Source organism: Sinohyriopsis cumingii, chromosome 18, assembly GCF_028554795.1.
Source record: "Sinohyriopsis cumingii isolate HCF-2022 chromosome 18, ASM2855479v2, whole genome shotgun sequence".
NCBI lineage: Eukaryota > Metazoa > Mollusca > Bivalvia > Unionida > Unionidae > Sinohyriopsis > Sinohyriopsis cumingii.
The window spans coordinates 33,360,309-33,375,816 of NC_142978.1; the positions used below are offsets into that span (position 1 = coordinate 33,360,309).

Sequence of the window (15,508 nt, forward strand, 5' to 3'; positions counted from 1 at the left end):
TCTCCCGGAAAAGTTAAATTGAAACAAAAAGATATAGTGATTAAGTTTGGATAGAATCAATAAAGAAATCAAATAACTAGGCATTGGATATATTCAAGATGTGTTATTCTGTTTCATATACATGGTACCAATGGACCGACTGCCAGGGAAATAAACCTTCCGTTGTTTTGTACAACCCTAAAATGCAATTCAATCAAGTTATGACAATAAAGAAAGTATTGACTTTTCCTGATTGAATCATAATTTTAAAAACAAATTTAGTTTCTTTAAGTAACATTTATTATTGGTATTCAATACAAAGAGATATGTTCCTTAATCAACATCAGGTACCTATGTGGATTTTTCCAAACACAAATTTTGTATATGGTTGATATAATTGAACACGATCAGCCAGATAGGTAGTATGTAATATTTTCAAATCATTTAATATATAATAATTTTGGTAAAATGTATGATCACATTAACAAAACATATTTATTTTAAGAAATTGCATAAGTTCGACACATGGACAAATATTCATCAGACTACTACTGACTGTACCACTGATGCACCAAGGCAATGACAATTCTCAGTACAATTTAAATTGTTACAAATACCAACATCAGTGCAGCAGCTGTGATATTTCTCACTTTTCTTGTAACACATTAAATTAATTTCAAGCATAATCATGTAGATAAGAGCCAAAGGATCAAATATTAACACTAACGTTGGTAATAACCCATTCTTTAATATGGGGTTACTGTCCTTTGCCTTGCAGTCGTTGTTATGTAATACCTCAATGACAATTACAATAACATTGCAAATAGCAAAACCTGACCTGGCTATAAACTGTAGGATACTTCTGTGCTTGGATTTCTCGCATACTATCATTTTTTGATATTCGATGCATGAGTAAATGAGACGTAAAGATATCACTTGTAGATATAAGGTAAGTGCCACAGATTTAGAGGGTATTATCCAGTCTGGAATCTCTGGAATGTTTCCGTTACGGTTGTCGTTTATTCCAGTAATAACGTACACTAAATCTGGGATGATACATAGTACTCCAAACAAGAACTGAATAAGCAATGGAAACAGTCCACAGCATTTGTTGCAGCAATCGGCCCAGTCATCAACCGTTTCACTTAGAGTGTTTTCGGTACAGCAACCACATAAACATGGTACAAAGTCACGACAACATTTTATACTATCACAACTGTAGAGCTGGACAGGAGAGATGCCACATATGCGGAAAAGTTTTCGCTGACACTTCTTGCTGCATATGAGGAACAGTTCAAACATGATAATGTACAAGAGAGAAGTGACTGTTGTTGCAAGAACAATGTACTTGTATTTGTTATGATCTGAATCTGAGATAGTCTTATTTTCCATGAGTTTGTTATTATGACTAAAACAGTATATTATTTCAGAGAACATAATTGCAACAAAAATAAACCTACCGAATATTATCAGAAATTGTCTACATAAACAAGTCTTGCATCGCGTTCCTTTTTGAAACTTGAATAAGAAACAAAGGAACGGCACAGTTATAATATATAAATAAAAACAAAGTGATATACATTCAAGGATTAAGACCCATCCAGGGGTATGTCCTTTCAGCTTCGTATCACCCGAATCACTGTTGACAATGATATTGTCAGGCAAACTTGCACTCAAAATTAAAACGAGATGAATGATCTTCGTTACCACAGACGGAGTGGAGATGCAGCACCTTACTGCATAATTCACCTGTATGCTTGACTTTTCACCCATTACACACAACCTGCAAAAATGCTCGCAATTGGAGCGCAATAAATCGTATTTGGCTGGTTTTTTGAGTGCCTTATAAGCATTTGTAACAACTTCGTAACCATGATATTTTGGACGATTATATTCAACTTTGTACCAATCCTTCTCCTGGAAGTTGACTGAATTCTCCACTTGTCTAAAGCAGCCATCTTTATTGCAGTGAATTAAATTCAAATTCACCGTGCCATCACCGTTCTTTTCAACACTCTCGACTATCGCATGATGCGAGGGGATGGTTGTTTTAAATTTACATTTTGCGGACACATCCCTCGTGATGTGGTCTCCTGGCGTGAGTGTATCGTTGGTCTGTATCAGAATTTCCTTGTGACACGAACAGCTTCGTTTACGTTCTGTGCGTGCTTTGAACATAATATATATATATATATATATATATATATATATATATATATATATATATATATATATATATATATATATAACAACACACACGCTTATATATTTAAACGGATGACGTCTTTATATTTGAAAAATAATTAAGTAATTACGTCATTGACATTACGTCCTAATTAATTTTCAATTTCATATTAGTAACTGGATCAGAAACGTACACTAGTCTCTAGGGAAAACTGGCTCAGTGAAATTATAATACACACACACACATACTGAGAGAGAGAGAGAGATGCAAGAGACAAGGTTGTTTATTGCATACATTTTTATTAAAATCTCATTAGTTTACCATATACTGTTAACTTTCACTTTAAAATGAGCATACAAATGCAATATTTCTGTTTACTTTTGTTCCCATTAGCAGTCCTCCCAATCATCATAGGTTGTATGAAAGAGCTAAAATCTTCTGTTTTCTGATCATCCTTACATGAGACTACCGTCCGTAATTCGGTACGAAAGAGTACTGGTTACAGGCAAGACTGAATATTACTTATCAAACTATTTCATTTTCCCACTGATCCTCACTTTTGACAAGATTTGGAGGCTCTTCGCAGCAAAACATATCAAAATTAATAGGTACGCTACGAATATTACACTTACTGAATCAAAAGTAGTTTAGAAAACCATGTTTGGTGGCTATGTGTTCTTTCGCATCCAAGAAAATGCTGAGGCGTTTTTGACAAAATGGTACTAGCATGTCAAAGTGGATATCCTTGATAATTATTTTGTTTGACATCTTGCTGTTAAAGAAGAAAAGTTCTACAAAATACTGTGTCTTTGATCTGATGCCATTTCTGTTTCTGAAGGCGTTCTACGTTTATGCCATCAATAAATACAAATGTACGATATCAAAGGATATTACTATGTGCCTAGGTTCTTTATGATTTTAAACATGTAATAGTTAATTTCTCCAACATCTTTGTATACAAGTTTACTGATCAGTGGTGTGCCCAGTGATAATATTTCTTTTTAACTCTTTCTTATCTCAGCTTGTTTTGTGGAATAATATTAAATGATATGTTAGAGTGATTGTGTATTTCCGTTCCTACTTATCAGTATTATATAGGTTATGGATATATTCTTCTCCAAATTATAGCAATTAATATTGCAGAGATATTGCAAGGTAAGATATTGTGTTGAAAGGTTTCTGGTGGGATATATCATAAGGTAGAACTTAGGAGAGGCAAGATTCGAAAAACTTATTCATTGCGAACCTGTATATTGCACTTGATTGTTGCGTGTTTTATATGCAATATTAATGATTTTGATACTGTCAACAACCTTTGTTCTTCGCAGATGTCATAGTCAAACATGCTATTTCATTGGAAATGTTAAAAATTGCAAACACTATTTAAGCAGATATCTGTAAACAACTATTGCACTATAGTAACTGTAAGAATAACGGCAATATAATCTTTGTATTGTTCAAATGTTTCTCAGAGTAACCCTGAACAGACTTGAACCATCGGGGTTGATTAATACATCACACACATATTTAACCAACACCGCACACATCTAACTGCGTATAACTCCTGTGATGATGGCGCATAGATCTTAATCACGACTGATATTACTATCGTATAATGGATATTTTCTATTAACATATTTTATAATTCGTAAGCATGAGGCGTGGTTGAAAGAACCTTTTTTCGAATAAAGTTTCATAACATCGAAGTATTTTATCTGATTTGGGACATTAGACTATGTCTTATAAAGATAGGGCATAGTACTACATTTTGTTTGTTATCCAAACTAAATGTGTCAGGAAGACATTTTTATAACACATGATAGTACCCAAAAAACATTCTTGCCGAATAACATGGGCAAAATTATATTTGAACTGAGTCTGGAGGTTTTGACAGAACTGATCAATACTGAAACCAGTGTTTTTGTTTAAACACATATAGCAGACATTTATTTGCTTTGTGCTGTTTCACAAGGCATTGTTCTACAATTAGTCAAAAAGGAAGTTTGAATTCATAAACTCGAACGGCCGCAACTATGTAAAGATATCTTATCTTTCTATCTGACCCTAAACGACATCCGATGGCGATTGTCTTGTGTAGCATACGAGAATCAAAAGATGGCACAATTTCTACACCCTTTCATGCTAAGATAAGGAAACGGATAAAGGATTTAATGCTCGCTTGAGTTGGACAATGGCCATGGAAGCTTAAATCATCGAGTCTACAAGGTAATTGTTAAACTGGATAACGCGAAGAAAAGAAACTTGGCCAAAATATCATAAACAGTTTTCCTAGACTCCGTTCTGTACACCAAAGATATAAAGTATAACTTGTAGAGTTAAAGAGTGAAATAGCGTCGACATAGACAGAACTTCACAACTGCTGTCCACGCCAACTCAGCAGTAGTACACACACACACACACACAGACATTGAAAACATTTGGGTAATGCCATAGGTTCGAGACACAAGCAAAATATACAAAATGTGATGAAACTATTTTCACTCTGTGCTGTCCTTGAGCTGCATATGGAAAAAAAAATAATAATAATAATAATAATAATAATAATAATAATAATAATAATGAGGACTTTGTGTAGCGCCTAATCTTTAGAAGCTCTAAGCACTTAACAACATTAGACAACACCTATAAGATAAAAAAAATATTATTATTATTACACAGACAAACACCACGAAGTTAGAAAAACATTAAAAAATAAAAAAACATGCTGAGAATATTTCAGGAAGGAAACATTATTAGGTCTTTAAGTTTGTTCTTGTATTCGAAATAAGTGAATTTTTAGAGCCCTCTTCAATGTAATCACTATTTCTTTGTCTCTAAGTTCAGTGGGCAATTCATTCCACGTTGCTGGGCTCTGGTATGCAAAAGAACGCTGTCCATATGACTTTGTTTTTATAGTGGGAATAATGAATATACGATTGTCAGAAGAGCGTAAGTATCTTGCTGATGTGTACACATGGGTGAGGTCAGATAGTATGCTAGACTAGAGTCCGACAGTGAAAAATGACGGGAATTCCCCAGATGAGAGAGAGGTATTAATAACATCAGTTAGTGAAGGCAATACTGAATCTAAGCACTCAAGCAGCAGTGATGTTGGAATAGGATCAAGTTCACATGACTTTTGAGCACTCTTCGTCACGATTGTACGTACGAAATCCAATGAGACAGGTTCAAATGTTGCTAATGGTTGCCGCTCAAATTCTGTATCCCAACTGTATGGTGACGACGAGTCAATTGAAATTGTGATGTCAAGCTTATCTCTAATGGTTTGTACTTTGTCACGGAAGAAATTTGCAAACATGTCCGGAAGGTCGAATGGAGAGAAGGTAGTTGGAAGTGGTGTTGATTTGTTCCTTGACATTAGCTTGTTAGTAATCTCGAAGAGCTCTTTGCAACTGGAACTTTCCATGATCTTAGTAGTGTAGTGGGCTGATTTCGCTGCATGGACTATATTTGTGACATTCTTCTTAGCGGCTTCATAGATTTGCTTATGAATAGTGAGTCTGGTGGAAAGCCAGAGACTCTCAGCTTTACGGCAGTCTCTTTTAGCAGTACACGTTTGAATTGATACTCTGCAATTGGTAGCTGTTGCATGTTTGTCAAGTAATGAACGCAGACGGTTATCGAGTTGTTCTGCGGTAGGAGGTAAGCATGTTGTTAGGTTAGCTTGGATGTCATACATTAGTTTGGTTATATTTATCATACGGAGGTTTCTCTTAGTAGCAGATTAAGGTGGAGAGTTAGGGACTGATACATCAAGATGACATATAATGCAGAGGTGATCTGATGCAAGGTCATGGAATACCAGGGAGGTCCGTAGAATGTTATCATCAGGTCTATGAAGAATCCAGTCTAAAATGTGACCATGTTTAGGGGTGGGCTGGTTAACTGACTGTTTGAGGTTGAAAACATTAATGGAATCTATGAGTTTTGATGTATTTGAGCTTCCGGGACAAAGTGAAAGTTGAAATCTCCAAGAATAATCAGGTTGCCACCTATCGAATTTCAATAGTCCAGGAGATTCGGAAACTTCTCCAAAAAGAGAGAGCTAGCCTGCTTCTTTTTTCTACTTGGAGGAGGGCGGTATAGGCAGAAAAAACGGACTGACTTTTGGTCCAGTGTGAGTGTTGTTTGGACTAGTTCAAACCATGTGTGGTCGAAATTGAATGTTGTGGTGTAGTTAAGATGTTTTATCATGTGGTTCTTTGTGATGACAGCAATTCCATCTGGCCGAGAATCACGGGGGAACGACTTGATGGAGTAACCAGTGGGTGTTAGATCCGCACACTTGGGCTCATCGCCTGATGATTTTAGCCATGTGTCTGTCAAGATAAATTTGTCAACAGTCTGGTCGTTGATACAATTAACTATTTCTGTACGCTTTTCCGGTGGTGATACTGATTGCGCATTGAATAATGCAATGCGCAGAGGTATTTCTTGGATAGTTGACACAAAAGTTGACGAATTAATTGCGATTTGAATTAGGTTATCTAAGCTAACGGTCGAAATTTTTTTTAATGGTTGTGCCGAAATAAGGGAGATAACTGGAATTCTTCTTCCTGTTCTACGCCGGGGAGCTTTGAAACAACGTTTCTTTTTTCGCTTCGGTTTACATTTAGGCAATGATGAATGTTGTCCCAGTTCGTTTACTCTAGAGCACAGTGCAGAGCCAAGGAGTGATCATTTAAAGCTATTAATGAGGGACCACCGTAGCATAAACGGGTTGACTGGCGAGTGTTACGTGATGGCAGTTTGTTCAAAAACAGTGGAGCAAGACAGCTGAGAAAAAGTCTAATTATTCTCGTTTCCAAAACAAGGAGATGAAGAAACACATACGAATTTAACAGCCAATAAATAATGAACACAATAACGAAGATGAAAACAGGCAACAAGCACAAATATCATGAAAACGGAACTAAAAAACGGAACATCTACTTCAAGCCGGTTAAGCGATTGCGGCCATCTTGTAATTTTGTTCAAAAAATGGTGATGATATTTGATATTACTCTGATACGTTTCAGGAAATTTGATAATTGAACATCTATATATATATATATATATATATATATATATATATATATATATATATATATATATATATATATATATATATATATATATAATAGGTTTACAATACAAGGTTTACAATATATACCTTGTGTTCTTATATAATATAAGTAATGTCAATGATGAGAAAAACTCAAAACTGCAGTCAGCATCATTAATATCAAACACACACAAACACATCCACGCACGCTCCACTCCAACATACGTTGACATGATGTAGAAATTGCATTTGGGACATAGGCTCTAATTAAAAGAAAAATATCATATACCTGATGAAACTCTTTCTTGATTCTCATGAACTGCAACATAGCAGATATATATATATATATATATATATATATATATATATATATATATATATATATATATATATATATATATATATATATATCTGCTATGTTGCAGTTCATGAGAATCAACGAATTAACCAAATAGCGAATTACAGTATTATATATATATATATATATATATATATATATATATATATATATATATATATATATATATATATATATATCTGCTATGTTGCAGTTCATGAGAATCAACGAATTAACCAAATAGCGAATTACAGTATTAATTCTTTACATAAACATTGATTATATCTAACTTGAAGATATTTCCCTTGTGTACTAGCAAAGGTAAATAAGTTTGATGAAAAGAATTCCTTACTTTAGTCATGACCATTAAAATCAAACACACATATCATATATAAATATATCTGATATGTGTGCATAATGCTATAGGTTCTAAGGGTTTGTGACAGTCCCTTGACGTGAGTATAATTTGTGGGAATTCAATAATGAATCATTCACTGCAGTTGATGGTCTCTAAATGCAGAGATAAATATTATATACCTTCTGAAACTATTTCTGGATTCTCCTCGACATGATCAGAATCTGAAAAAACGATATATATATATATATATATATATATATATATATATATATATATATATATATATATATATATATATATGCCTGGTAAATGTTTAGATCTCGCTACATATATCTGGGTACCACACAACAAACTAAAGACCAAACTTGAAGATATTTCCCTTGTGTACTAGCAAAGGTAAATAAGTTTGATGAAAAGAATTCCTTACTTTAGTCATGACCATTAAAATCAAACACACATATCATGTATAAATATATCTGATATGTGTGCATAATGCTATAGGTTCTAAGGGTTTGTGACAGTCCCTTGACGTGAGTATAAGTTGTGCAGTAAGTACACTTCATTACTAGAATCATTAGTACGTAGAATTACTATTTGTAGGATTTTATTCATTTGTAGTGTTTGATCTACATGCATATTTTGAGATATAATCAATGTTTATGTAAAGAATTAATACTGTAATTCGCTATTTGGTTAATTCGTAGTAACCTCGTGCATTTATTCATGTACTATTCTAGATTTGCAAATGTTGAATTGAATTATAACTTTGTATAATGGTTGCAGTGTGCAACATTAGTTAATAGGGGTATTTGACTATTTGTGTATACTTTGTAGAAGTGTAATGTGTAGAAATGTGTCTGATTATGTGATAATTTTCTGTATAAAAAAATTGAGAATCTATATACACCGATGTGATGAAATCTATTGATATATGCATGATAAGCAGTTGATACGGTGTATACCATACCAAAAAGTATGTGTATTTCGATGTGCACGAATGCGTGACCAAAGAAGGTAATGGCTTCTCTGATGATAGATTGTTGTTTAGTGTCAGACTAGATAGCTAGAGGAATATACTAATGTCCTTGTGTGTGTTCGGACAGGAATCTTTTAGGGACCTGAGGAGCTGTAGGAGACAGAGAAAGGAAATTCCCTGGTACAGTTAGTCCCGAGTCTCTGGGAGACAAGAGAAGGAGAGAACGGAAGTGGAGTAAGTGGAAGGGCAAAGAACGTGGTTGTTGGACTGAAGGGGTACTGGGTACCAGTCAAGAAATACTACAGATAAGTAGAAACACAGGACAGGAGGAAATCTATCACACTAAGTCAGATGATGAAATAGGCCGTCACATGGTCGAGTGAAAGACGAGTGATAGGGGTTTGAATATTGAATTGCGTTTGAGGAAGGACTATCTGTAATAGAATGGTATTAAATTTGTTGTTTAATTGAATTTCACCTTTTGTGTATTCAGTAATTTAACTGTCGGCATCGCTGACTGGGGGCTCGCAGCGTTGCATCTCTGTCACTACTTGACTTTCTAACAAACACGAGACAGGGTCGGTCTTCTGTAATAATTAGTCTACGGGATCTTTACAGCGTAAATGATATCAATGATGAGAGTAATTCACAGCTGCAGTATGTATCATCAATAACAAACACAAACTGATATATATATATATATATATATATATATATATATATATATATATATATATATATATATATATATATATATATATATAACCCTTGTTTATGTATTGCCCTAACTTCTAAGATTTTGTTACGATATCCAGACATGAGCATAAATTATCGGAAATTCAGACAGTAAATCTTGATGTGAACAGTTGTGAAGCAGTATGTTAGCCTGTACACAATGGACTAAAAATGAATGGGTATTTCATTTCCTAGCTCTAGCCTATGTCATATTAATGTTCATCGTGTGCACTGTCGTGAAATAGGTAAACCCAACCCGAATGTCAGAACTTGAAAACAGGAGTGAGGCTTTGAGTTTGTCAGTTACGACGGGAACATCATTTATAATACCAACTCTAAGTGCCTATGCTGTACTTCCAGAAATGCCATGGTCTCACAGATCTCTGCATACAAAATTCGCACAAATTGTCTCATTTTCACTAACTCGTTGTTTTCACCATAGCTAGGTATTTCACTAAAGTTCCGAATTCTCTTTGTGATCAAACAAATCAAACTAACCCCAAAAACTGGAGTGATATTTCTTGTTTATATTTAACAATGTTAAAATGCAGCTTAGGGATTAAATACTAAAAGTCCTCTTTCCAAGCGAAAAAGAATAGATATGAAATTAAGTCACGCAATTGAGGATTTACCTGAATGTAATTATGGAATCCAATACATTATTTTCTCTTATCGTCTGATAGACAGTGATTGGTCCTAATGATATTCCTGTGAATTCGATCAAAATCAGAAGAACCTTATTTCATTTTTGCAGTGTTTAGTATGATATCTTTCCTGAATGCACGAAATTTAGTATAACGAACTTTAACAAGAAAGAAAGATAGAAGCGAATATAGGTACTTAATTCAGTGAAGATATCTGCTGTTATATGCATATTCCCTGTATTTATCAGGTGATATACCTGGCGAAATCAGAATGAAATATATGTTTAGATCAATAAAATCTACAAATCAAACTTGTTTATGTGAGACAGGGATTTGTTTGCCCAGGAGAGGAGGTAATTTTCATTCGCATGGCATCTGTGCTTTTGTATGCTCTTTTTCGCTGTACAGTATTAAAATATCAACATACATTTTTTAAATACAGATTAAAACTAGTATATATCGTTCAGCAGCGTCAAACAATCAAAGAAACAAATATGTTGTCGAACATATACATGAGGGGTTGGAATATTAATAGTTATACAATATATCTGAATTTCAATACTAAGTTTAATTAGTATGACGAAAAGGTTTCTTTGATGCCGACCTGGAATACTTACCTCCTGAATTATTGTCAGTCATGTTTCAAATACTGACGTATATGTAAAAATTGTATTTCTTCCTGATATTTAGATTTCTGAAAATGAAAAAAAAGTTTGGAAACACAAATATTAGAAAATGATATCGACTTGAAGAGACATTCGAGTATAACTGCTAAGAAACTGATGATGGTGAAATCAGTCATTCTTCCTGCATCATCTCGTTTTTGCACTCCCCAAAGTCATCCTCAAGAAGTACTTCCTGCAAGAACTTATTATTTTAATTATCCTTTATTTTAGTGTATTATATGTTAATACGTTATTCCGTGAATTGTAATTTCTGTACAAACTGACAGGCAAGAAAACATCACTATTGTTTTCAGTTTCATATGAACACAATTTGGGTTGCCTTTGATGAAAAATTAAACGTGTGCTTTTTCTAAGGAAAAAGAAAATATTCTCAGATATGGAAAATTAATATTAATTAAATGCGTGATGCGAGAAATGTTAACCGAGTACCACAAGATATCAATTCTTGACCATTTGATTGTAATTATTGAAAGCCTTTCGGTTTTGTTTTACATTTTCAACTCTTAGACTTCTAGCAAGTTATAATAATTTGAAAAGCACGAGCAAGGCTGACAACGAAGATATAAATTGAAGCTGAAAATCAGAGATCAGCAATTGCATGGCAGTATAAGTTTAAATTTGTCTTTATGTGGGTTTAAGAGCTAGGTTTCAATATAAATTCAATGCATCATTTCACCAAACGAAAATTGAACAAAAGCAATAATTAAAGGTACAAGACTTGATGGATGGTGGATAATGTATATCATGCATGGTAAGTTTCCTTTGTTGTTTTAATTTTAATGGTCTACTTCATATCGATACAGATGCTGACTGTACATTCATTAACGCAATGGCTACAATCATTTGCAACGTTTTCTTTCTTTCATGTCCTATTATGCGCTCAAAGGTGTATATTGGGACCTATACGCTGTCCCGTGAGTCTTAAAGGTGTATTAATGGAGGCAACGCCTTTACCCTGCGATAATCTCTTGACGATAATCGAACTGTGAACGTCTTTGGGTATTATATAGCTTAAGGAGCGCGGTTTAAATAAAACTTGACCGTTAAGGATTTTACCATATGTTTCTCTGGTCTTTATATAGTATCGCTTTTTGTGAAAAATACATTTTATCAGCACTTAAAACCAGGTTTGTGTTAATGTGCTTTTTAATACATACATACATACATACATACATACATACATACATACATACATACATACATACCACGTCTTCATTGCCTAATTATCCACTTCTTAAACACATAACTGATACAACCCTCACTGTACATTTTCAACAAAAATATAGGAAAATGGCGACGTCCCATTATCGCCGAGAGAAGAAACAGAAATACCAAAACTTGGGAAAAACTTTTCCAACAATCGTCCCATACCTCTAACACGTAAAAGTGAACAAATGATAAATATCAGACTCCACCGGCGTCTTGAGCTCACAAATTACTATCGCACTTTGAATGTGGTTTCTGTTACCAAAATAATACAACGGACCACCTAGGCAGACTTGAAGCATTTCTGAGAGAATTCTTTTTAAAAGAAAAACATACAACAACCATTTATTTGTCTTCGAGAATGCTTATGGAAGAACGGCATAATAATGGCATATTCTACTTAGGTCTAAAAGGGCTGCCTACCGATCATTCTATCCAATGTTTCCAAAAATACAAATTTCAGGGTGAATATAGGTATCAAAATACAATCAATTAGAGATTAGCTACGTTATAGAATAATGACACAAAATTACGATCTGTCGATCTTATGGCAAGCATGTGTGATCAAGAGATTTTCTATGTTCATCCGAAATATAATGGATAAGCTGGACATATGTTCAGTCCTGTAATAAACCTAAAAACCGGTGCCTCGTTTGGTGTTAAAACTTCCGCGGGATATAAGATAAAAGTAAAATAAGAAAATGATACCGAATGCACGGAAATGTTTGTAAACGATTTCATTTATACTTGATTTTGTGAAGATATTCCAGAAGGAATGCGTGTCTACCACGTTAATGGTGAAGTTACCGACAATACCGTCGCAAATTTGAGTTCTAAAAACCAATTTCAAAGACATCTTGTATATGATTTTGTATGAGGCATCTGACAGAGGTATGATCATATAAATCTTAAAAAGAAAAGAAAAATTGGTGGTACTATTAATACTGGCTACTTACTTCTAAATATTTCGAGGAAATAGTAATAATCAAGTTAAGTGTCTCTCACACAGGGTGTTATTTGAGATATTTCATGGTCTTTATTCAGAAGGTTTAGTAGTAGATCTTTTGAATGTTATTCGAACCGACAATAGAATCTTGATCTTATCACTTCAAAAGAGAATTGTCTAACGTGGTAATGCTGGTAAACCTAAACACTTGAAAAATCGCAGACGTGTAGTATCATTTAACGCTGAATCTGGTGAAGATATATAATATAAATCGACCTCATATGCAGCAAAATATTTTGATATTTCCTCATAATCCGGTAATGATGTTGCTAATGGTAAAAGTTAATCAGCTTTATCAAAGAGGTATAACGTCAGAATTAACTTCAGATGTAGTTAAAATATATTGTTTTCCCAATATTCTACCTAATTCCTGCACATTTATAAGGGAATGACTCCAGAGCATGATAGCATCTCTATCGTAATTGAACCAAAGTGTTCTTGTAGTAATTTTCTTTCTTCTACCGTTAGCGGTTGTTTGTCATTATTTCCTTGCTGAAGAATTACATTAAAACAACTGGATTAGTAACTTCCGTTGTAAAACATTGTCTGACAGCATCTTTCAGCTCATCCAAATTTAAAATATTTGCTCTCGCGTGATATCTGATAATATCCATTTTATTACTCATTTTAGACAAAAGTTAGTTGTATATGTTATCTCTTGCAAAAAGATTGACTGATCTTTACAGCGAATTTGATACGCTGTTCCATATCATTCTGCAATAGCACACAAAATTAGAGCCAAATATCTCCAATCTTTAAACATATCCTTTATTTGCATCAGAAGCAGAACAGGAAGAAGTTGAAGTTGTTGATATCATTGAAACAACTGTCTCTGATAGATAAAGTTACAGTATATCAACATCTAGTAGATATAATGTTAAATGCGAAAAACTATAAAACATTTGATTTTACTGTTTCCTAATATCAAATCTTTTGGAGTATGTTAAGACCTTTCATGAATATCAAGATACCCGACAGACAAATAAATATAAAATTTAATTTTATATTCACTAAAAGTTTGAATTTGAACAAAAACCAACATCTGTTTTCGCTATCGAAACTTATCAAATATAAATTTGTTTTAATAAAACATGAAAATATTTATTCTAATCTAATCGGTTAATACTACTAGTTTAAATCCAACTAATAAACTATCTCTGTAACCGCGCCAGCTAACTAAACTTATATTTTGTTGCTATCACTTTCTCCATTACAAATGTATCTTGCTCGGTCTTTTGCATTTCTTGTTCGTAAAAGATACCAATAACATCTTCTCGTGCTAAATCTCTCAGCTGATATATCACAATCATTGTTGTCAATCCTTTGTCAGCAACGAATACTTCTTCCGACCAATTCGGAGTGAGACTTTCCCAAACAAGTTTTTGTATTAGTGAAATTCTAACTCGATCTCCTACGCTAAGCCTATATCTACGGTACATATTTCCATTTGAATGTGATGCATGTTTAATAGTTTCGCTGAGCAACATTTCTAAAGTTTTGTCTTTTGTGTTATTGTAATCTAATACAAACATTGGCAGATCATCAACGTATCTATTTGTATTTTAAGTTGTGGAGTGCTTGTAGATCTTTTCTTTTATCGTACGATATTCGACAATAACATTTTTACCTCCGTTTCCAGTCATATACGTATTTGTATTTCTTTGCTCTAGAAATATCTCGAATTGTTTATTAAAAAATTCCGATCCGTGCTCAGTCCAGATTTTATTAGATTTCCTTGGTGTATCTCCAGAACGCGAGCTGTCAGCAATGATATCTCTTTGCGCATGTGTTACAGTTGTTCCAGTTTTATCTGCGACAGGTACACTATTTACAAAAATATAAATTACGTTCATAAGCTATATTGTGCAACGTATGACATATCAGCAAAATCTATAGCCCAAATGTCATCATCTGCGTTGGCAAAAACCTTTCGTCGAAGAAACGTTTTCTTAGGTTTGTGATTCATGTGCCAATGTGTCGAAAAAGTATGTTTTCGACGCGTCCCAACTTATACTTTGCACCTAAAAGACCCTGAACAAATTCACGATCAATTCGCTCTCGTATTCCGTTCGGTCGCATGTCTCTCAACGCGTCAAGCATAACACGATCGCAGCCTGGAGATTGTTTTCATATATCATGTCGCATTGCGATTGCGTCAACCTGATTATAAAGTTATTTTCCTCTCAGTGATCAACTGGATTATAAGGTCTAGTGCGCTTATGACCTGAAAGTGCCCAACCACCGCCGAGTTTCGGTAATTTACCAATTAACTTGTGAATATCTAAGCCGGACCCGATTACAGCTCGTTGATAACAACACTGAGAGTAAGTT

The 15,508-nt window shown here is 34.0% G+C and overlaps 1 protein-coding gene across 2 annotated transcripts in view; it reads right to left on the minus strand.

The window, feature by feature from the left end:
- LOC149776346 (uncharacterized) overlaps positions 1-15,508 on the minus strand; it is a 28,489-nt gene continuing 12,981 nt past the window's right edge. The window contains exons 2-5 of one of the 2 annotated variants that reach the window (XM_089942338.1): positions 10,897-10,973; positions 8,104-8,145; positions 7,519-7,548; positions 1-2,147 (exon numbers count right to left, since the gene is read on the minus strand). In XM_089942338.1, the coding sequence (XP_089798464.1) occupies positions 520-2,147; positions 7,519-7,548; positions 8,104-8,145; positions 10,897-10,918 (1,722 nt within the window). In that variant the 5' untranslated portion in view covers positions 10,919-10,973 and the 3' untranslated portion in view covers positions 1-519. The remainder of the gene's footprint in view (positions 2,148-7,518; positions 7,549-8,103; positions 8,146-10,896; positions 10,974-15,508) is intronic. The other variant, XM_089942339.1, reaches the window with a different exon arrangement.